General features: G+C 38.8%; 1 protein-coding gene across 2 annotated transcripts in view; it reads left to right on the forward strand.

Annotated features, from left to right (window-relative positions):
• The window catches only part of EBF1 (EBF transcription factor 1), a 511,782-nt gene that overhangs the window by 364,695 nt on the left and 123,314 nt on the right, over positions 1 to 23,773 (forward strand). For both annotated transcript variants that reach the window (XM_053718780.1, XM_053718781.1), the window contains exon 8: positions 6,585 to 6,726. In XM_053718780.1, coding sequence (XP_053574755.1) covers positions 6,585 to 6,726 — 142 coding nt within the window. The remainder of the gene's footprint in view (positions 1 to 6,584; positions 6,727 to 23,773) is intronic.

Genomic DNA, 23,773 nt, shown 5'->3' on the forward strand with positions numbered 1-23,773 from the left:
TTCATGTCCTTTTAAGTTGATTTTTTTTAGCCCTTATTACTAAATAAAATCAAGTAGGGAGATGTTAGCCTTCTTATGGATTATGTTACATTTTTGTCTCTCATTACAAAGCAAGGGGACAATATTATTGCATTAAATTTGGTGTAAAGTATTGCTTCAAATTTGGTGCACTACTAGCTATAGGGATAAAAGTAAAATAACTACATTACATAATATAGCTAACTTCCTTTTTTGGATAAATCTATTTGTACCATGTTTAACGCATGTAATACAAGTACCACTCTCCACTTGGAACCAAATTTGAAGCAACATTTTTCACACCAAATTTGACACAATACTCAAACTACTAAACAACCCACAAACTAGTAAAGTTTTCCACAACTTTTTATTGGTAAATGCATAATCACATGATTAATGAAATCAACCAATCTGATTGAAATATATATTTTCTACTATCACTAACGAATCAAATTGCTCTATACTTGAGTCATTGATCACTTATCAGAACTTATAAGTGCCATTTGTTACATTGTGTATTATACTTTTAAAGTATGTATATGTGAAATATGTGAAATTAGTATTAAAGATAAACATTGATGATGACATTAGGCCACACAGTGTAATATTTTTGACATTGATTTTAATAATCGAATGATGTTTGATTCAATATAATCTTAAGCTAATAGCTCAAAGGGATAGTCTACCTAACATTAAACGGTCATAGATCAGATACAGCAGCAATTTAAATCACCTCTTTACTGTCATGCTATTTTCAGTGTTTTTCTTCCTTCTCTTGAATTTAATTTTCATTAAGAAATGTTATTTTATATGCCAGCCCATTTCTTAACACCTGTATAGTGGCAGTGTTTAAAACTAGACTGCAATAAGAAAGGGTTACACAGGTGCAAAGAGAAAACTGGCCTAGCTCTTAAAATATCTATTGATTGCAAATAAATACATATGATACCCTGATTACATGATATATTCACAATTATTCTTGCACAGAAAATTAATATATTTACACTATATACATATAGTGGTAGAAATAAACACAGAGATATGAAAGACAACATTGTTTAGAACAAAAAAAGGAATTTAGGGACATGTAAATATGATTGCAAAAGATTTCTGACATAACACACACACATATATATATATATAGCTTTAGAGAAATGTGCTTGTTCATGGACAGTAATGAAATGGTATAATTAAAGTTGGAAAAAACAGAATATCCGGGGCATTGATGACTCTGATTTATCAACAGTCCAATGCTCATCCCGCCGTACTTGACGTGCATGTTTTTGACAGACTTTTTCATAAATAAGGCCGTCGTATGTAGATTCGCGTCAGCAATGTCTGCCGATGTCTGGCAAGCGTATTGACTCCAGCAAATGCGCAGAGATTGACGCTTTGATAAATTAGCCCCAAGGTGTGGAACAGCTTTTCATATGAGTTGTAATGGCAGCAGTGAGACAAGAAGGTTTTTATCGTGAGAATGAGAAGAACTTTCGGAGGTGGTAAACCTCTCTAAATTTGTGGGTTTTCAAACAACTGTACAAGGTAGGAGACAGCATCACAGAGTGGGTGAGAGTTCCAGAGAGTTGGTGAAACATGTAATAAGTCTTGAGAGGGAAGTTGCAATAAGACGACTGGACAAACATAGGTCAGAGGTTGATTGAAGAGCATGGTTCAGGCAGTATTTGGTAAGATACGAAATATAGTTGTGCGTATGAGGTTGTTGAGAGCTTTGTAGGTTAAGGGCAATAATTTTTAAAACTTATGGGGAGCCAGTGTAGGGACTTGCAGCACAGGGCAACTGACATTAGTTTAGATAGGTGAGTTTAGCTGAAGCGTTAGTAATAAGTGAGTGGTAGGAAAGACAAGAATTTAGACAGCAACTTAGGAGTAGATTGGAGTAGTCATTATGAGACACATTGAGTGAGTCAAATAATGTTTTGGTAGTGTTTTAGATAAGGAAAGGGAGAATTCTGAAGTTGTTGCATAGGAGCAGCAGGATTCAGTAAGTGCTTGTATATGGAGCGTTAACAGTCCAGTGTGACTCCTAGACAGTTGACGCTTTGAGTATGGAGTCTCCTAAAAGAGATGTCAGATGTAGGTTGTCTTTGACACGAAGGAATACGAAGAAGCTGTTTCAGAGTTTGAGGGTGAGGTATTGTGAAGATGATGTAATTGCAGAGGTTAAAGTTATATAGTACTGAAAAGGTTAAAGGGACAGTATACTATAAAATTGTTTTTCCCTTAATGTGTTTTCCAATTACTTTTTTACCAGCTGTAGAGCATAAAATGTATGAGATTGGCCCATCTATGCATGCGTCCCCTGTAATAAGCATATACATATTCAGAATGCTTGTGGCCGATTCGCGCATGCGCACATCCTTCACACCTTAGTGCGCATAATCGTCTTGGCATTACTCTCCGCATTTGCAAATAACATAGTAATAAATGAATACAATTTTGTGATCCATTCATTACTATGTTGCGAGTTGAGGGAGACGCCTGCGCATTGGAGCCCAGCAGTATTGTAAATCGCATGCGCATTGCGGATCGCATAGTTAAATCGCACATGCGCAAATCGTTCTGATCGTTGTGAACGTGCATAGATGATATGTATAGAGCGGGTGGGACCGCTCTATACGTAATACTGAGAAAGCAGGAAGAATAAGATGGGAGGAGTCAGGGCGAAAACGGCAGAATCAAAAGTTAGTAAAAATATGAAGATATTTATATTTTTTATTCAAATAAAGATGGCGATTATGTTTATATACATGGGTATAATTAGAAACTATCTTTTAACTGATCAAAATTAACTTTCACTTTAACACAGCTTGGCCTTGAGGCCAAAAACTTTTAGGATAGGTGGGGATATCACAGGCTAAATCAAATATTTCAGATGCCAATATAAAGGTAATGTTAATACTTGTAAACAATTTAATACACTTCAGCAGTTAAAGTGGATCATTGGGATCAAATTAAAGGGGAGAACATTTTTGAGGAAACTGTCCCTTTAAGCTTTCAATTGGTGTGACCCCTACTTTTAAAAATAGACACAGTTTTTAAAAACATTTAGGAATCAAAAAAAGTCCTAATTTATTCTATTACCAAATTAACCTTTGTTCTGTGCTCTCATTGGTTGAAAACTTAGCCCCTTTCCATAAGAGTATACTGACATACGCTCAAGAGTGAGCACGTCTTAAGCACTGTAGGGCAGTAGTGTTGTTATATATATAGTGCTCAAGACACATGCACGCTCCTGAGCTTAAGTACTCTATTTGTCCCTTTAAGATAGATAATCGATAATGCACCACTCTTCATTCTATAATCTAATTTTCTAATTATTTCTTATGTCATTTAGTGTTTTCGTAATGCTTTGTAATGTGCCTGTTGCTTTATCGCTTCGAGTTCTCTGACTAAATCTCATACTAAATTGTTTCTTCTTGTTCAGTTTGTCACATTAAAAATAAGAATAGAATATTGCAAGAATAGAAAAAGTAATGGACAAATTATTTCGAGGTCCCTCCCCAATAAATTGAATCACTCCTCCCAGATCAGGCTGACCAAATAACACATTTACTATCGCTAGGAAGCTAGGAGAAACATTCCACTTACATTCGCTTTACGCCTCCTATGAGTGTAATGAGGTTATGTGATCATCTCTGGATGATTCCTACAGGTATCATTAGTATGCCTTGTTTATTATTTGTAACTAGCAAACCATCTAATCTTAACAAGGTGTTGTATTGTGCATCTAACCAGACTCAATCACACTTTAATGACTGCTACAAAAGAGAAGCATGAATTGGGAATTGCTATTTCAGATGATTTTAAATTTAATAAGCAATGTAGTATTGCAAAATGTAAGTCTAGTTTAGGTAGAAGTATTTGCAGCAGAAATAGTAAGGTTCTTATGTCACTTTACATATCACTAGTTGGGCCTCATCTTAAAGGGACAGTATACACCAATTTTCATAAAACGGCATGTAATAGACACTATTGCAAAGAAGAATATGCACAGATACTGATATAAAAATCCAGTATAAATCCTTTTAAAACTTACTTAGAAGCTCCCAGTTTAGCACTGTTGATGAGGCAGTCTGGGACACCCACTGAAATTGGCTGGATAAACAAAAAGAACAGACATCCATTTTCCCCCTTCCCTGCTTATGAAAAGCCAGATAACATAAATAGGAGTCTGTAAACACATGTATACATCTGGCACTGTGGGGCTTGGTGAGTCTGAAAATCAACACAATGTTAAAAAAAAAAAAAAGCAAAACTATATTTTTTTATAAAACCACTAACCAGATGAGCTATATTAATGGATCATCTACAAAACATGTATGCAAAGAACAATCTAGTGTACAATGTCCCTTTAAGTATTGTTTGCAGCTCTGGAGGATATAAATTAATTGGAATCTGTTTAAAACAGAGGGCTAGCAAAAGGGTACCTGGTCTAAAAAGTAAAATCAATGAAGCTTAATGTCCTACACATGTATAGCTTAGATGAGAGAAGTGGAAGAGGTGATATGATACAACAATTTTATGTATATTAAGGGGCTTAATAAAACTGAGGCTGTAAAGATTTTTCTCAAAATGATTAATTCCAGAACAACCAGTCATGATCTCAAGATGAAGCGTAGTAGGTTCAGGAATAATTTGAGGAAGCACTTTTGCACAGAAAGAGTGGTTGATTCATGAAATGCACTGTAGCAGACTTCAAGAATGTCTGGGAGAAGCATAATGCTATCTTGCAAACTAAATAAGTTTACACTTTTAGGAAATGTTGAGCAGACTTATTCGAGCCTATGGTTCTTATCTGCCATCAAAATTTATGTTTCCCTGTTGTGTTTTGGTAACCTTCCTGTTCTTGTTTTCAGTACTGTACAACTGTGACACACTTGATGATGCACATTTCTGTTGCAGCATACCTAGGGTCTTAATCTCATATGGCCTATCATAAGTAAATTAATTGACAGTAACATATGTTTAATCATATGTTATGATATTAGCCCATTTCTCAAAATAAAAAAATTACTAATTCCCTGAAAAAAACCCTGTAAGCTTTGAAACAATATTCTTGATGATAAAAAAAGGAATATTAAAAGAAAATACAATTACAATAATAAAAAAAAAACCCTCCCTGGATTTGTATTTTGAAATATTTAAATTATCTCAAACTCTGACGCTAACAATGGAGCAGGAACATGGCTAAACTTCCATGTGATGTGAGATTAGCTTGATGACCACATAGCCATTTCACCTCCTCATAGGCCACTAAAAACATCGAACAATTACAGTGAGAGATTTACAAAGGAGCTGGGAACAACGCCAGAGAGCTGTTCTTTACTTAGCCATTGCTGCCAGCTGAAACATTAGGGAACAGATCTATTAGTCCTAGTGTGATAGGCTCTCTCATATCTCAAGTGAGGTGATTGTAATTAAATGAATCTGCATGTCAATCTATTGGTGATCAATCAAATAAGCCGGGTTCCCCTCAGTGACTTGGAGCTTGCAGCTGACAGTGGCTGATAATGGAGGAAGAAATAAACTGTCTTGCAAAGTTAATTAGTCAACATAATAGGTGGATTAAAGAGAAACTGAGCAAGACTACTGGCTTGTGCGTGTGTATGTTCGTTGGAGGTGTCAGACTATGCTGCAATTAACAGACAATTATTATATTAAGGTGTAAGATGAATAAACACATCTTTCTAGGATTTCAATGCTAATCCTTTCGAAGAAATGAGAATCTAATGCTATTGGCTGCATGTTTTTGATAGGTCTATGTGTTTATTATAATAATTGCCTTGTGTGCACTTATTAGGCGCACATATTTCATCAACAAATCACTTTTTTTTTTAGCTGTATGAAAGTTGATTGTTGTTATGTTATATTGTTTATTCAAATTCATATTCATTTGAGATATAGAAAACCAAACTTCTTTACTCTTAAAATAATTTCATGAAATGTGCTATTTGTGTTGAAGAATTAAAACATTTTAAAAAAAAGAACAAAAAGTTCATATATCTGTACAGATGTAATGGTCATATTTAGGCAAATTGTTTTTTTTTTTTTTAAATGCTTCAATGATATAGGTTTGTGGGAGGTTTTTAGAGTAAAACAAGATGTTTTAGAATGAAATACTGGAAAGGCACTTACCTGGATTTTTATTTTGTACAGAAATTCAGAATTAATGTTTTCATTTTGATGACCCAATGGTGAATAGCAAATTATTATGGTATTATACTTTAGAAGCATTATAATACAATTGCTGTATATTATTAATAAATGTTTCAGTGTTCCCACACATTTTCAAATTTGAAAGCCCATTCTAATGAAGTAATAACCATCACTAGACAGAGGCTTTGATTTACTCATTCTTTATGCAACAATTTTCATTATGTTTTGTTTCCCTTTGGGGATACATATTTTTGTTTCTGTATTACATAGAATTTTAATTTTACAAAGTGGACAGGGTCCATTGTCATAAAACATAAAATGTTTATACATATCTTCAATTGTCTGCAGGTCTCCTTGATCATTGTTTGTGTGTGTGTGTCTTTTCCTAGGTTGTTGTGTCCACTACAATTAATGTTGATGGACATGTTCTGGCTGTGTCAGATAATATGTTCGTTCACAACAACTCAAAGCATGGGAGGCGAGCGCGCCGTCTGGACCCTTCGGATGGAACACCTTCGTATCTGGAACATGGTAAGAATCTTCCTATCTTGTATGCTAGTAATTGTTATATATACCTATTACCTTCAGGATATCAGAGCTGTTCTGAATTTGGGGTCTGAATTTGAGTCAAGGAGACCAATTATGTGTCTGGGGTGCTAGGTGCCTTAAAGTCCTGTGCATTAGCACCATGAGAACAATGGCAAGGTAGTGTCTATATTGGGCTCTGTGACTGGGCATCACCTGTGTTCTGAGAACATATGAGGATGATGATGATCTGGGGTTTAGGAAGATCTGGCTTAGCATATTTAGAATTGAAAAGTCAGAAATTTAAGTTTTTACTCATTTTATGAATATAGGCCACTTTATTTGTTTGGGATTTGCAAAAGTTATCAATCATATAGAATACTCTAATGTTTACATTTATATACGAGTGTTCAAATGGAGACAATAGGTGGCAAATTTGCCAGCGCCCAGAATGTTGCTCTTTATAGCCAAACTTTCATTTGATTCACTCTTTTGATGCCGTAAGTTTAATTATAATGTGCAACTCATTTGTACACCAATCAACTCTCTTTTGCTGGATATGTCACCACCTTTGTCTTTAATGTCCACTGAGATTGTATCTTCTCTGTGGAGCGGAGTGCTTTAATCCCTCGGTGGTCAAAGGCTACCTCCCCTGTCTTTAATTATTAAACCCCTATTTAGAAATGTAGAATTTATTGTCACACTACAAATAAATATAAAATTAGTAGTAAAAATAATAAAATATAATATAATGCTGATATAATTATGCCACACTCATTTAACTTTTTGCCCACCCTGGAAACAATTCTACGAACCCCTATGGTTGTATGAGCTTATGTGATGAATGTACATTAAAATGTTTCTGTGTAAATAAGTAGATTCTTACAGCTTTCTGTATTTTGTTGCTTGTTTTTCAGTAATCATGATCTATTTGATGAATCAGGATATGTATGACACTTAACCATAGATGGCATGACCATGTTTATAGCAAGAAAAATATTTTATATGTAAAAAAATTACAATGAATGCTTATTTAACCATTTGGCTGCTAAAGTAGGCTACAGTGCAGTGCATAGCCTCTCTGGCAGCCAAGTCATTTATCCAAGTGGTAGCATCAGTTTCTCATGTTTTCCCTGGTGACTAAACACTTTAGCCTTCTACAGGGATAGTGCAGTACCCCTCGGAGCTACTAGCTGGCTGAATTATTATTCAATGATTGAATATTCTACAAGGCAAAGCAGGGGAGCTCGTCACCCTGACAGCATTCCACAGAGAAGTGACTAAATTACCTTATGTACCATTAGCGCTAGCAGCTACGCTGAACTCTCTCCCAGTGTTTATGCAAATGCAAGTGAGCACACTCAAGAGGTCCTGGCAGGCAAAGAGAAGAATGACAAGATGTTAAATGTTCCACTGTTTAAATGGCCAGTTCAATTTATTTTGCACTGTCATGTGCTCATACAGATTTCTCAGTCTCTTAAAAACAATTACAGTATTTTATACAGCAATTTTCGCTTAGTGGCGCTCGTCAAAATAGGAAGCAATAGACAGATCTCTAATGGTGCAGTCTCTGGCCTTAGATGTTGATATACTCTGTTCACAAGAGCAGTGTCACAAAACATTGAATTTCATTACACTTTACTACCTCAGTCACTGACTGTGTCTTACAACTCTTAAAGGAATATGAAATCCAAGTGTTTTTGTTCATGGTTCAGATAGAGCATGCAATTTTAAACACCATTCTAATTTACTTCTATTATCATTTTTTCATTCTCTTGTTATCTTTTGGCCCATGTCTTGAGCACTATATGGCAGCAGTTTTGCAAGAATTCTATGCATTTACATGAGCACTAGATCTTTCCTGAAATGTAGCGCTCTAGATGGCTACCTAGGTATCTCTTCAAGAAAGAATATCATGAAAATTTAGCAAATTTGATAACAGAAGTAAATTGGAAACCTTTTTAAAATGGTTTGCTCTGTCTGAATCACATTTTTTTCGTTTCATATTTCTTTAAGGCAAAGGAATGGCAAAATAATCTTTTTTAGTGGAGTTAGTAAATGACTGTGTAACATGACTGTCTCTGGAAGACATCAAAACTATATTTAACTAAGCCTGGAGGGCCTTAATGCCACTGGAAAAAAGAGGATAACGGAAAAAAAAGAATTGTTATTTAAAAAAAATATTTTTGGATTTCAGCCTGGAGTCTCTTGGGGTCTGTGTATAAACTGGAACTAGATCCTGGTTCCACCCAGAGATTTAAGTGAAACAATCCCTCCATCAGCTTGTTCAGCTTTGTCCTTTATACAAATAACATGCACAATTTCACCTCATTAAAGGGACACTCAAGTCAAAATTAAACTTTAATGATTGAGATAGATCATGCAATTTTAACCAACTTTCTAATTTACTTCCTTTAAGAAAATGTGCACAGTATTTTTATATTTACACTTTTTGAGTCACCATCTTCTACTGAGCATGTGCAAGAATTCAAAGAATATACATATATGCATTTGTGATTGGCTGATGGGTGTCACATGACACAGGGTATGTGGAAATAGACATAACTTTGAAATTTGTCAGAAAAAAATCTACTACTTATTTGAAGTTCCGACTAAGAGCTATTGTATTGTCTTTTTATCCTATAGTTATGCAAATCTACGGTATTTACTGGTCCTTTAAGAATACAGAAGTACAAGAAGATGTTTACATTTTATCTTGAAAATAACTACCGTACACATGCACTTTATAAAGAAATACAGCTTGTCAGAAAGATAAAAAGACCTAAGAATGTGAATTTGTTACCAGAATAGGTATTTACATTGTACCATTGCTATAACATTAATGTAAGGGTAGATATTGCATTAGCAGTTAGGATTAATTGAATATGCAATATGTAATGTGCATAGCTGTAATATTTCTTATAAAGTACATGAAGACACCACTTAGCAAATGCGTCCCTTTGTGCATGTGCTGAGAACCATGGCCCTATCAGTAAGCAGGCACCCCGCAGCCACATACAAGGGTACCAGATGGAGCATGGCTAGGGTTAATCCTATCAGAAGGATTCCTTTATGACCATCTGGATAATCCTGTGCACAAAATCAATGCCTGTGAAAAACATGACACAGGCCAAGATTAATGCAAAAACGTTTCCAGGAGAGTTGTTCAATTTTTATGAGAGCAGTTTCAACAGGAGCCTTATATGGCGAGATGCTGGAGACAGGATTTCATTTTTATAAACAGTGTAGGCCACATTATATTCCACTTGAAATCATTTCTGAAAAGAGATAAACTGATAGGGGACTACTGACCAGATAGAGAGAACCAGAATTGGACTAATATAAATAATAAAAGTTAGACTGATACAAATAGAGACTGAAATTACTATATAAAGTATTCAGATAATATAGACTAGTGGTGGCCTACTTCCTAAAACATGGGGCCGCAGGTCAATATTTTTGAAGTTTTAAGGGCCTCATATAAATGTATGACTATTAAACAACCAAATAATAATATACTTCCTAAAAATGCCAACATGGAATATAGGTAAGGTTGCTTCTATTTGCTATTCTACCCTCCAGAGAACTCTTTTGCATTTTGACAACCCCAAACCACACATTTATAGCTTTGCTTTTTTCCAGGGGGCCTCAAAAACAATGGCACACATTCTTAGTTCTGAATTTCCCCAGATGCACAAACACTAATGCAGAGGGCCACATGAGGCCCTTGGGCTGCCAGTTGGCCATCCCTGATATAGACAATTGGCAATTCCACACCCCACATAACCTATCTCTGTCATCTCTCTCTCTACCATCTCTCCTTTCTCTTTCTCCTTCCTCTCTCTCTCTCCTCTTGCTATCTCTCCTCTCTATCTCTTTCACTAAGCTCTCTCTTTCTCAGATATCTGTATATTCTAAAACTAATTAACTTTTCACAAAATGTTTTAAAGACAGACATTTTCAATCTGTTTATGGCATCATCAATGTGATCTCTATACCACTTATGCATTATCAATGACATCGGAAGTCACACTTAACAATCTAGTCATTACTGTGTCACAAAAATCTTCCAGGGGATCATAAATTTGCAAATTAAAGTTAGAGTGAGAAGTTATGTTGAGGTCACTTTTTTTTTAACATAAAATTAAAATTAAAAGCACATGAATTCATAAAGAATCTGGAAAACTGAATCAGCTGTCCATGTTTAGGGCTTTACCCCTTTCTATCTGAAATAAACACATTTTACAAATGAGATCATTCAACTGTTAAGGCATTATATAATGATATCATCATTAAAAACACAATGAACATGTACAGATTTGTGTGGCTTAAAAAATATATTATTATTTATATTATATTATTTTATATTAATATAGAAGGACATACAACTTTTTTGAGGCAAAACACATCAACAAATGCTACTTGAATATACATAATTTAGAAAAGATCCTAGAGGCTACTTTCCTCTGTCTCTCTGACACATTTTATGTCATTTAGCTGTTTGGACTGTAGCTGTGACTAGTTTCTTGTCGCTCCTTATGAAAAAAATAAATAGCTTTTTTTTCTAGTTTTGTATTTACGTAAATTCACGTATTACCTGATATTTGATTTATAATGCCCTATTTTGTGATTAAAATAAATGAGATTTCTATCAGGCAATATGTACGATGATCCATCATAACATAATTGGTTCTCTGTGTTGCTGTGTGCAAAATTAGGGGCTCTTTTTATTTCTTTTTAAATCAGTTTTAAAGATATTCTAATGAAAAAAGACAGGCTTACAAATTTTATTATGCAAGATTTGGGTTAAATTAGAGCTGTTTGTAAAAATGATTGCTTCCCCAAAACGTCACGCCATGTGAATAAACAAGTCTATAAGATAATACAAATCTTTCTTCAGGATCAATAAACACATCAACCTTTGAATTATAGTAGGTGGGTGTTGATTCTACTAAGGGGTCGATTTATCGAATGCTTTACAAGCCTTTCGACCCCCTACGACTGCAGGTTCTCACAAGGGAACCTTCAGTCCGTATATAGCAAGCAGCGGTCATCAGACCGCTGCTTTCTTAACCTTAGAGGTGGCGAATTTCAGTTTCCTCGGTTTTGTCCGACCGGGGAGATTGACAGCACCTGCCCATCCATCATTGGCTGTTCGCGGGCAGGGGGGGGATTGCACGCAAGCGCAAAATAGTGTTTGTGTGCAAGGCTGAATTCCCCCAGGGGAATTCGGCCTGCCAGAGGCGAGCTTGATAAATCGACCTCTATATATCATTCATATGGAACATTTGTGCTCCTTATATTGAATGTAAATTTGCACTTTCATTCATTTAACTTTACATTACAACAGTTTTTTAAATACTTACCTTTTTCTTTAGGAAACCCAGATCGGCGATCCTCCACCCGCAGCTCCTCTGTACAGTTTTTTAAATACTTACCTTTTTCTTTAGGAAACCCAGATCGGTGATCCTCCACCCGCAGCTCCTCTGTACTTACCTCAGCAATGAAGAAACTGGCTTCCTCCAATCGTTGCGTGGCCTCACGAGATTAACACTCCGGGATGCACGCCAAGCTTGGAGGAAGTCAGTTTTGTCATTGCTAAGGTAAGTACAGAGGTGCTGCAGGTGGAGGTGAGGATCACCGGTCTGGGTTTCCTAAAGAAAAAGGTAAGTATTTAAAAATTTAAAAAAACCGCTGTAATGTAAAGTCTAATGAATGAAAGTGCCCCTGTTTTTAATAGTATTTTTAAAACTGGGCACTCATTCATTCAACTTTACATTCACTTAAAAGCGACATAAAACACAAAATTTCCTTCTATATATGAGAAATGTCCACGGCTTCATTCCTTACTTGTGGGAATACAGAACCTGGCCACCAGAAGGAGGCAAAGACACCCCAGCCAAAGGCTTAAATACCTTCCCCACTTTCCTCATATCCCAGTCATTCTTTGCCTTTCATCACAGGAGGTTGGCAGAGAAGTGTCAGAAGATACGGAGTAGTTCCTTATAAAGGGTATCTACCCTTTGAAATGGGACTGGAGTTTGTCAGCCTCTCAGTGAGAGCATTGACGAAAGTTAGGGTCTGGAGAAGCAGGGATAGTCTTTCTGCGAAACCATCCAGACTCGTATTAACAGCTCCTAAGCATTCAGTGTTGACGAGTTTCACTGCCTACTTTCATCACTCAAGTCCATGTCAGGAGTGATGCTACAAGACTGTCACACTTGAGAGGCTGTGTTGCTGTTCCACAGCATAGATTCGGGTAAACATTTTTATTTTTTACACATATGGTAACGCTAGAAGACAGGGTCACAGTGTGGCTCCTTTTATCTGTATGGAATCAAGGGTTAATATCTCCTGAGGGGGGATTATTGAACAGTGGGGATTAATCTCATAAATTTTTATTTGATTTATACTGCATTATGTGTGAGATGTTTTCAGAGGCTCATAGGCTGAGGTTGGAACATAGAGCTTTAGAGTTGCGCAGCTTTACAAGCTTGGTGCGCTTTTCCTTAGCGGAGTCGGTCCTAGGTTGCGCTCCATGTGACCGGGTGTAGTCGTAGTTTCACTTCCAAATCTCTGATGAAGCGCATTGAGCATGCTCGAAACACGTCAGATCTGTAACTACCGAGCCTTGTACACTGTCTAGTGTTCCACTTGTTCAGCTTGAATAAATCCACTTGGCTTAGTGTTCCTGATTGTCCTCGCTTTTTGTTGTATTCAACTCTCTGACCATGCTGGTTATCGAAGTGAAGCGGTTTACTCTGTGTGCCTGGGTCATAGGAGGTGGTGAGTGTCCCAGCCATGGGAGGTTTAAAGGTGCCATTTTTATATTTTATATAACATTTGTTATTGTTATATTAGGACATAGCCCATAGCTATGGAAGACTCTGATGTTTTAGAGGGTACTCCCTCTATACCTAAGACTAATGCCTGTTTATATTGTGAGGAGACCGAGGTATACCCGCCCTCTCAATTATGTTCCACATGCCTAGAAAAAGTGATTATGTCAAAAAAAGGTTAACATGTTTGATACCACTGAGCCTTCCACCTCTGAGGGGTCCCCGTCCCGTGAGGTGTGTACCCTGCTTTCATCTCCTAATACACATGCAGTTTCCCATAGAACGCCTGATCCTCCATCTGGAGGAGGCCTTTTACCTCCAGACTTCACTGCACAGTTACAAACGGCGGTGTCTGCGGCCATTAGTGCTTTACCTCACCCTGCTAAACGCAAGCGAAAGGTCAAATATTGCTATCCTTCCCAGGGGTCATCATCTAGTTTATTGGCTATAGCTGATAGATGGTTATCTGATAATGATGAGTGTGAACTTTCTGTCTCTGAATCAGCTGCCTCTAAGCCTCTGATTGTGGAGGAACTGGAGGAAGGCTACCTTAGAGGTTCCAGAGGCCAAACTGCCTGAAGAACCTTTAATTCCTAAACTGGATAGAGTTTACAAAGACAAGGTTGTTCCTCAGATATTAAAGGGACATAAAAGGGACATAAAACAAGTTGAAATAGAGACAAAATATAATAATATGTACTTTAATTACTTTACCTGCAATTTTATACTGCAGTGCCTCGCCATTAACCCTTTCTTTTAAGTTTCTGAATTGTACAGCTCTAACTCCCCCCACACAATTCCTTTTATGGCTGTAGCTATATCCATTGTTGTTTTGGTAAAATACACAAATAAATAGGGATTATCTGCTGGAGCTGCCTAGAAGCTCTGAAGCTGTGAACTCAGTTGAAATACAAAGCCTGTGTCTAAACACTGATAGGAGGGGTGGAGCAAGGCGTCCAGTCAGTATGGCTATTTTAGGTATTTTTGCTTATTTTTGAAAATTATTTTAAAATACTTCCCAACAATTTTTAAACAATTTTTTTATGCAAACTATTTTTTCTTAATTAGCCCTTTTTGGATATGCACAGATCTCAACCTGTTTTATGGCACTTTAAGAACGAATGGGAGTTGCTGCAGTTGCGGCTACCTACTGCAACGGCTACCTACTGGTGTGACTCCTTATCGGAATTGATCAAGGTGGAAGGTCCCCTCGATATTATTCTTGATAGAATTAAGGCTTTAAGGGTCGCTAATTCTTTTATTTGTGATGCGAATATGCAAATTATTCATTTCAATGCTAAAACTGCTGGGTTTTGTGTTCAGGTCCTCCAGGCTTTGTGGCTGAAGTCCTGGTCTGCGGACTTGACTTCCAAGTCCAGACTCCTTTCCCTTCTATTCAAGGGTAAGATTTTGTTTGGTCCAGGCCTGAACTCCATTATTTCCACGGTTACAGGAGGCAAGGGTGTCTTCATACCACAAGATAGAAAGAACAGATCTAAGGGACAATCTAATAATTTTTGTTCCTTTCGTTCTGATAAATCCCAGTGTCAGCAATCCTCCACTAAGACCGAGCAACCTAAGACTTGGAAGCTGGCTCAGTCCTGGAAAAAGTCCAAGCAGAGCAAGAAGCCCGCTGAGACTAAATCTGCATGAAGGGGTCGCCCCCGGTCCGTCTATGGATTAGGTAGGGGGCAGACTTTTGGACTTTTGCTCTTCTCAGAAGCTTGGTTCAGGGATGTGCTGGATCCTTGGGTCCTGGAGGTCATTGCTCAGGGTTACAGAATTGGGTTCAAGTCTCTTCCACCCAAGGGCAGATTCCTTCTCTCAAATCTGTCATCAAAACCAGAGAAGAGGGATAACTTTCTGGAGTGTGTTCGGGATATGACCTCCTTAGGAGTCATTGTCCCGGTTCCCATAGAGCAGGGGTGTCAAACTCAAATTCATCGGGGGCCGCATCAGCAGTTTGGTCACCCTCAAAGGGCCTGCTCCCCCCCCGCCAACCCCCCACCACCTTTGTTTTTAGGCTGTTTTTCAGCCACAATAATTTTTGGTCATGGTATAATGTGACTTTTTTAAGATTAGGACACAAGGAAGGAACAATTATTTCTAATGTTGTTAAAGTTCACAACTTTTTCACATTCACACACATATGTACGCACACACACAGAAACATACATTCACACATTTACACACACACAAAAAACATACATTCACACTGTCACATTAACACACATACATTTACACACACATACACATATTTTCACACACAAACATACCTTTACACACAAACACACATATTTACACACACAGACATATAAATTCACAGATACACACACAAACATACATTCACACATTTACACACAAACATACATTCACACATTTACACACAAACATACATTCACACACAAACACACATTTACACACAAACACACATACACATATTTACACACACATACTTACACACACAAACATACATTCACACATTTACACACACACAAAAACTTTATTACTGCTCTGATTTAGGTGGGCAATAAACTAATGATAATGCAGTGTGAATATGTTTTCCCATGCATGCAAGCATAACAGGCAGGGATAAGGTTAATAAAATCTGTGCAGACTACAAATCTGTCACAGACCGTACAAGTGTAGGAGCAGACTCCCAAGATAAAGATTTGATTTATTACCTGGGGAAAGCTGAGAGCAGAATAAGACAATCTACAGAGACAGAGCCTCAGAACGGCTGTTTACTTAGAATTGTCCTGCTGACATATTATTTAACAAAAACATGTTTTATTACCAGCCTTGCTGTGTGCCTGCTGCTGCCTCTCTGGTCTCTGCTGCTAGCCCTTTTCCCGCGCGTGCAGATACATAGGGAAGCTGGGAGGAAGTGATGAGGGAGCAGGAGGTCAGTGTCTTGTTCTCACTCAGTCACTTCCTACCAGCCAGAAGTTTTCCATAAGTTAAATATGTATGTGAAGGCTGGCGGCCGGCGGCGGCTAAACGGGCCACATGATGAGGTCTGGTGGGCCGGATTCGGCCCGCGGGCCTTGTGTTTGACACCCGTGCCATAGAGGAATGGGGCTTGGGATAGTACTCAAACCTTTTTGTGGTCCCAAAGAAGGAGTGAACTTTCCGCCCGATTCTGGACCTAAGGTGCTTAAACAAGTTTCTGAACGTCCCCTCGTTCAAGATGGAGACGATAAGGTCTATCCTTCCCTTAGTCCAGAAGGGACAGTTCATGACCACTATAGATCTGAAGGATTTTGTCCCACAGGAACACTTTCATTTCCTAAGGTTTGCCTTCCTGGACCAGCACTTCCAGTTTATTGCTCTTCCGTTTGGCCTAGCTACTGCCCCAAGAATTTTCACAAAGGTTCTGGGGGCTCTCTTAGCCATGGCCAGAACCCAGGGCATTGCAGTAGCACCTTACTTGAATGATATTCTGGTACAAGCACCATCCTTTTATCTAGTGGAAGAACATTCAGAATCTCTTCTCTCTCTTCTTCGATCCCATGGATGGAAGATAAACTTAGAAAGAGTTCTCTTATTCCGAACACCAGGGTAGAATTCCTGGGCACTATAATAGACTCACTAGTCATGAAGATATTTCTTTCAGACCAGAGACACTGCAAGCTGGCTTTGGCATGTCTTTCCCTCCGGAAAGGTGATTGGTCTCATGGTGTCCAGCATGGACATAATTCCCTTTGCCAGGTTCTGTCTCAGACCATTACAGCTGTGCATGCTGAGACAGTGGAACAGCAATCATTTAGATCTGTCTCAATGGATCTGTCTCTTTTTAGACCATCCTGTGAGATTGTGACTACAGATGCGAGTCTCTTAGGACGGGGAACAGTTTTGGAAGCCAAGAAGGCTCAGGGCCTTTGGTCTTGGAAGGAGGGCTCTCTTCCGATCAACATTCTGGATCTTCGAGTAATCTTCAATGCTCTGAAGGCTTGGCCCCGTCTGGGTTTGTCCCAGTTTATCAGATTCCAATCAGACAATATCACCTCGATGGCTTACATCAACCACCAGGGAGGAACGAGGAGCTCCCTACCAATGAGGGAGGTATCTCTGATTCTGGAGTGGGTGGCAGCCCACAACTGTTCGCTGTCAGTGATCCACATTCTGGGTGTGCACAACTATGAAGCAGATTTTTTCAGCAGACAATCCTTTCATCCGGGGGAATGGTCTCTCCATCCTGAGGTGTTTGCGGAGATATGCAACAGATGGGAGATTCCGACGATAGATCTCATGGTGCCCCGCCTCAATACCAAGCTACCCAGGTATGGGTTGAGATCCAGAGATCCTCAATTGGAGCTAATAGATGCATTAGTGGTGCCTTGAAGATTCAGTCTAATATACCTTTTTCCGCCATTACCTGTCCTTCCTCGATTATTGGCCCGCATCAAGCAGGAGTGGGCATCAGTGATACTGATTGCTCCATCGTGGCCGCGAAGGATGTGGTTCACGGATCTAGTGGGGATGTCGTCATCTCCTCCATGGAAGTTACCTTGTCGTATGGATCTGCTGGAACAAGGTAATTTTGTTCATCAAAATCTAGATTCTCTGAGGCTGACTGCATGGAGAGTGAACGCTTAGTCGTAGCCAAGAGAGGTTTCTCTAAGATAGTTATTGATACTCTCATTCAAGCTCGTAAGCCGGTTACTCGTCGCATCTATCATAAGGTGTTGAGGACCTACTTATTCTGGTGTGAAACGTGTGGATTCCCCTGGCATAAGGTCAGGGTTTCCAGGATTCTTTCCTTTCTCCAGGATGGTATGGATAAGGGCCTTTCTGCTAGCTCCCTTAAGGGACAGATTTCGGCCCTATCTGTTTTACTGCACAAGAGGCTCACTGAGCTTCCAGATGTTTAGTCTTTTGTTTAGGCTCTGGCTAGAATCAGACCTGTGTTTAGAGCTAGCGCTTCTCCTTGGAGTTTAAATCTTGTTCTTAAAGTTTTGGAGAAGGATCCGTTTGAGCCTATGCATGTAGTTCACATTAAATTACTGTCTGGGAAGGTTATTTTTCTACTGGCTATTGCTTCGGTGCGCAGAGTCTCTGAAATGGCTGCCTTGCAATGTGAGCTTCCTTACCTAGTATTTCAAGCTGTTAAGGCTGTTCTTCGTACTGGGTTAGGTTTTCTTCCTAAGGTTGTTTCAGATCACATCATCAATCAGGAGATTGTGGTTCCTTCCTTGTGTCCTAATCCTTCTTCTTCGAAGGAATGGTTACTTCATCATTTGGATGTGTTTCGGGCCTTTAAGTTCTATCTTAAGGCTACGAAGGAGTTTAGACAGACTTGTTCTTTGTTTGTTGTCTATTCTAGGAAGCATAGGGGGCAGAAGGCCTTGTCCACTTCCTTATCTTTTAATTTGAGGCGCATTATTCGCTTAGCTTATTAGACAGCGCAACATAAGCCTCCTCAGAGGATTAAGGCTCATTCAACCAGAGCAGTGGCTTCCTCTTGGGCCTTCAAGAATGAGGCCTCTATGGATCAGATTTGTAAGGCGGCTACCTGGTCCTCCTTACATACCTTTTCTAAATTTTACAAGTTTGATGTTTTTGCTTTGGCTGAAGCAGCTTTTGGGAGAAAGATTTTGCAGGCTGTGGTGCCCTCAGAATATAGGGTCCACCTCCTATTTTGCCCGTTCATTCAGTGTCCTCTGGGGCTTGGGTATATGTTTCCCACAAGTGAGGAATGAAGCCATGGACTCTCCTCATATTAAGAAGGAAACATAAATTATGCTTACCAGATAATTTCCTTTCCTTCTGTATGAGGAGAGTCCACGGCCCCCGCCCGTATTTTCCAAAGGGCGGACCTAAATTTTGTATTGTTCTTCTGGCACCATTTATACCTTGATATTTCTCCTACTGTTCCTTGTTCCCTTGGCAGAATGACTGGGATATGAGGGAAGTGGGGGAGGTATTTAAGCATTTGGCTGGGGTGACTTTGCCTCCTCCTAGTGGCCAGGTTCGGTATTCCCACAAGTAAGGAATGAAGCCGTGGACTCTCCTCATACAGAAGGAAAGGAAATTATCTGGTAAGCATAATTTATGTTTTTTCTTTCATTCAGATAGAACATACAATTCTAAACAACTTTCCAATTTACTTCTATTATCAAAATTTCTTTGTTGTATTGTTTTATTGTTATCCTTTGTTGAAAAGCAGGAAGGTAAGTTCAGGAGTGTGCACGTGACTGCAACACTATATGGCAGCAGTTTTGCAACAATGTTAAACACAAGCAAGAGCACTAGATGGGGTAGATTTATCAATGTGTAGGCGGACATGATCTGCTGTAGAGGATCGTGTCCGCTGCACATCAATAAATGCAGACAGCATACCAATTGGCCACTAGCAGGGGGTGTCAATCAACCCGATCTTATCCGATCGGGCTGATTACTGTCCGCCGCCTCAGAGGTAGCAGACGAGATAAAGAGCAGCAGTCTTATGACCACTGCTTCTTAACTTACATTTCCGGTGAGCCAGAAAGTACGGGGGTAGATAGCAGCATCCGCTGCATGGTAAATCTACCCCTCGTTCCTGTTATGTGTATACTACCTATCTAGATATCTCTTCAACAAAGAATAACTTTAGAATGATGAAAATTTGATAATAGAAGTGAATTAGAAACTTATTTAAATGGGAATTCTCTCTCTGAATCATGATAGAAAAAAATGTGGGTTTCATGTCCCTTTAACACAACTTTTGATATCCTAGGGACGTTAAGATAATCTTCAAGAATAGAAACCTGCAGAGAAAAGTTTGCTATGATTCGTTGGTTTGACTGACACTAGTGGCCGAGCAAACACAGTAAAGGAAACAGACAGGATCCTGGTGCTAAATTTAGCCTATAGCCGTTTAAACAGTTTTCTACCTCCCCGCACAGTGTAAGATGCATCTTTAAGTAACCTCAGGGTTATGTAAGCAGGTGCACCGAGGACTGCCTGGCATACAGTGACCATGTGCACAGTTTTTCTATAAGTAGATCACAATATTTTTTTATGTGGTTATTGTGTCTAATTTTAATTCAGACACAAATTACGTGAGCCTACTGGTAATTTTAATTCACAAGTATGTGCCACAGATTTTTTTTAGTTTTGAACATAATCACTTTCTTTTGTGGAAGCAAAATATAGTCTCAATGAGTTATATAATAATATACATACATATATTTTGAGCATATGAATGCAATGGCAAATTCTTAATTTTTAAGAGGTAGTTCTAATTTATTGCCCGCCTACAAAAGCGATATTTAGCGCTCCACTTGTAATCTGGCCCTTAGTAAGTAAATATTTTTAAGGGAAACTGCAGATAATTTATAGTTTAGCAAAATAATGTGATTTTAAAATTTTTTTTTTTTTATTTATTATTTTTATTAAAAACACATATACATTGAACAGTAGTACAAAAACACACATCTGCATAAGCTTTCAATGTAGAGCCAAAGTCCTTATAGATGCATGTTTCAAGGGAGTAAGGTCAGGCCCTGTCTCCGAGCCCAAGGCCTCTGCCTCCACTTTTATCTGTCTGTTTAAGTTGTTTATACTGTTAATGATGCTTCTGTGTTAATACATAGTATTTCTAAGCAAACATATGAAGAGTGACAAATACATAGGTTAACCCCTTAATGACCGGACCATTTTTCAATTTTCTTACCCTTAATGACAATGGCTATTTTTACATTTCTGCGGTGTTTGTGTTTAGCTGTAATTTTCCTCTTACTCGTTTACTGTACCCACACATATTATATACCGTTTTTCTCGCCATTAAATGGACTTTCTAAAGATACCATTATTTTCATCATATCTTATAATTTCCTATAAAAAAAATATAAAATATGAGGAAAAAATTGAAAAAAACACACTTTTTCTAACTTTGACCCCCAAAATCTGTTACACATCTACAATCACCAAAAAAACACCTATGCTAAATAGTTTCTAAATTTTGTCCTGAGTTTAGAAATACCCAATGTTTACATGTTCTTTACTTTTTTTGCAAGTTATAGGGCCATAAATACAAGTAGCACTTTGCTATTTCCAAACAACTTTTTTTCAAAATTAGCGCTAGTTACATTGGAACCCTGATATCTGTCAGGAATACCTGAATATCCCTTGACATGTATATATTTTTTTTTAGAAGACAACCCAAAGTATTGATCTAGGCCCATTTTGGTATATTTCATGCCACCATTTCACCGCCAAATGTCATCAAATAAAAAAATAAGTTCACTTTTTCACAAATTTTGTCACAAACTTTAGGTTTCCCACTGAAATTATTTACAAACAGCTTGTGCAATTAAGGCACAAATGGTTGTAAATGCTTCTTTGGGATCCCCTTTGTTCAGAAATAGCAGACTTATATGGCTTTGGCATTGCTTTTTGGTAATTAGAAGGCCACTAAATGCTGCTGCGCACCACACGTAAATTATGCCCAGCAGTGAAGGGGTTAATTAGGTAGGTTGTAGGGAGCTTGCAGGGTTAATTTTAGCTTTAGGGTAGAGATCAGCCTCCCACCTGACACATCCCACCCCCTGATCCCTCCCAAACAGTTCTCTTCCCTCCCCCACCCCACAATTGTCCCCGCCATCTTAAGTACTGGCAGAAAGTCTGCCAGTACTAAATAAAAGGAGTTTTTCTTTTTTTTAATAAAAAAAATTAAAATGTTTTAGCTGTGATGGACTCCTGCCTTAGCCCCAACCTCCATGATCCCCCCCCCCCAGCTCTCTAACCCTCTCCCCTACCTAATTGCCGCCATCTTGGGTACTGGCAGCTGTCTGCCAGTACCCAATTTGCCCCCAAAACAAGTGTTTTTTTTTGCAATTTTTTGCCATTTTAATATTTTCTGTAGTGTAGCAGCCCCCCACAATACCCCAACCCCCTCCCCCTCCCAGATCCTTATATATTTATTTATATTATATTTTTGTCCCCCCTTCCTTTCTCATTGGTGGCAGTGGCCATGTAATCGGGCGCGCACGCGCACCCCCGCGCGCCCCCGCGCGCGCGCACGCGCACCCCCGCACGCTCCCGGCACCCGGCGTGCACATAGCACTTACAGGAACCGGATGCCGGGTAGCGATGGGCCGCCCACCCGCCTCCCTGATGTGCTCCCACCCACCAACGAACCGGCACCATCGCTACCGGTGCAGAGAGGGCCACAGAGTGGCTCTCTCTGCATCGGAGTCTTCTAAATGGTATTGCAGGATGCCTCCATATGGAGGCATCACTGCAATACCCTGAGAGCTGCTGGAAGCGATTGCGATCGCTTCCAGCACTCTCTTAGACAACTGACGTACCAGGTACGTCTATTGTCATTAACTGTAAGTTAATGCATGACGTACCTGGTACGTCAGTTGTCATTAAGGGGTTAAGCTTAGGACAAAAACAGAAACAGAAACAAATAACAAACTGAACAACATAACTTGATAATTGATGCATCTCTATAGTGTATCCTTATGCTTACATTTATCGCTAATGATACTATTAACCTCGGGCTTAGGGCCACATTTTTAGTATTCCACAAGATACTGATATCAACACATCTTGGGGAGCATGACTCGGTCTCATTTGTGTGCGATAGCTTAGAAAAAGAAGTTATATCTATGACTAAGCACCCTCAGGTGTGTTGTGCACTTAGCGCGTTTTCTGTAGGTGGTGTGCTTCTACCAAAGAGGGACTCTTCCCAGACAAATCTTGCATTTTGGAAAAACTCTAATTTATTTCGACAAAGGTATCCATATTTTTCTAGGGTAAATTGCTCCTCAACCTCCTCCAACCACATTGCTTTAGTAAGTGTTATGGGTTTTTTCCAATGACGTGCGATTAGTTTCCTTGCACTATTAAGGCCTATCTGCATAGTTAGTAACTTAAGTTTACAAGTCAGTTTAGGCAAGTGGTTAAGTAGGGCATTTTTAGGTGTTAATGTGAGTTCTGCTAATATGGACTGCTTATAGTGTGATTCCACAGCCAACCATAGAGGGCGGACTTTATTGCAATGCCACCACATGTGTAATAGGTTACCATGTTCTCCACACCCCCTCCAGCATGAGCTGGATGAGTTTGGATAGATGCTATGCATTCTCGATGGGGTCAGATACCATCGGAGAAGGAGTTTGAAATTTAGTTCTAGTATTGTTGGGGATGTAGAAGATTTTTTTGACTGATTTAAAAATGTTTTTCCAAGCGTCCTGGTCTATTTGCTCTGTAAGGTCTAGATT

Source organism: Bombina bombina, chromosome 6 (genome assembly GCF_027579735.1).
Source record: "Bombina bombina isolate aBomBom1 chromosome 6, aBomBom1.pri, whole genome shotgun sequence".
NCBI lineage: Eukaryota > Metazoa > Chordata > Amphibia > Anura > Bombinatoridae > Bombina > Bombina bombina.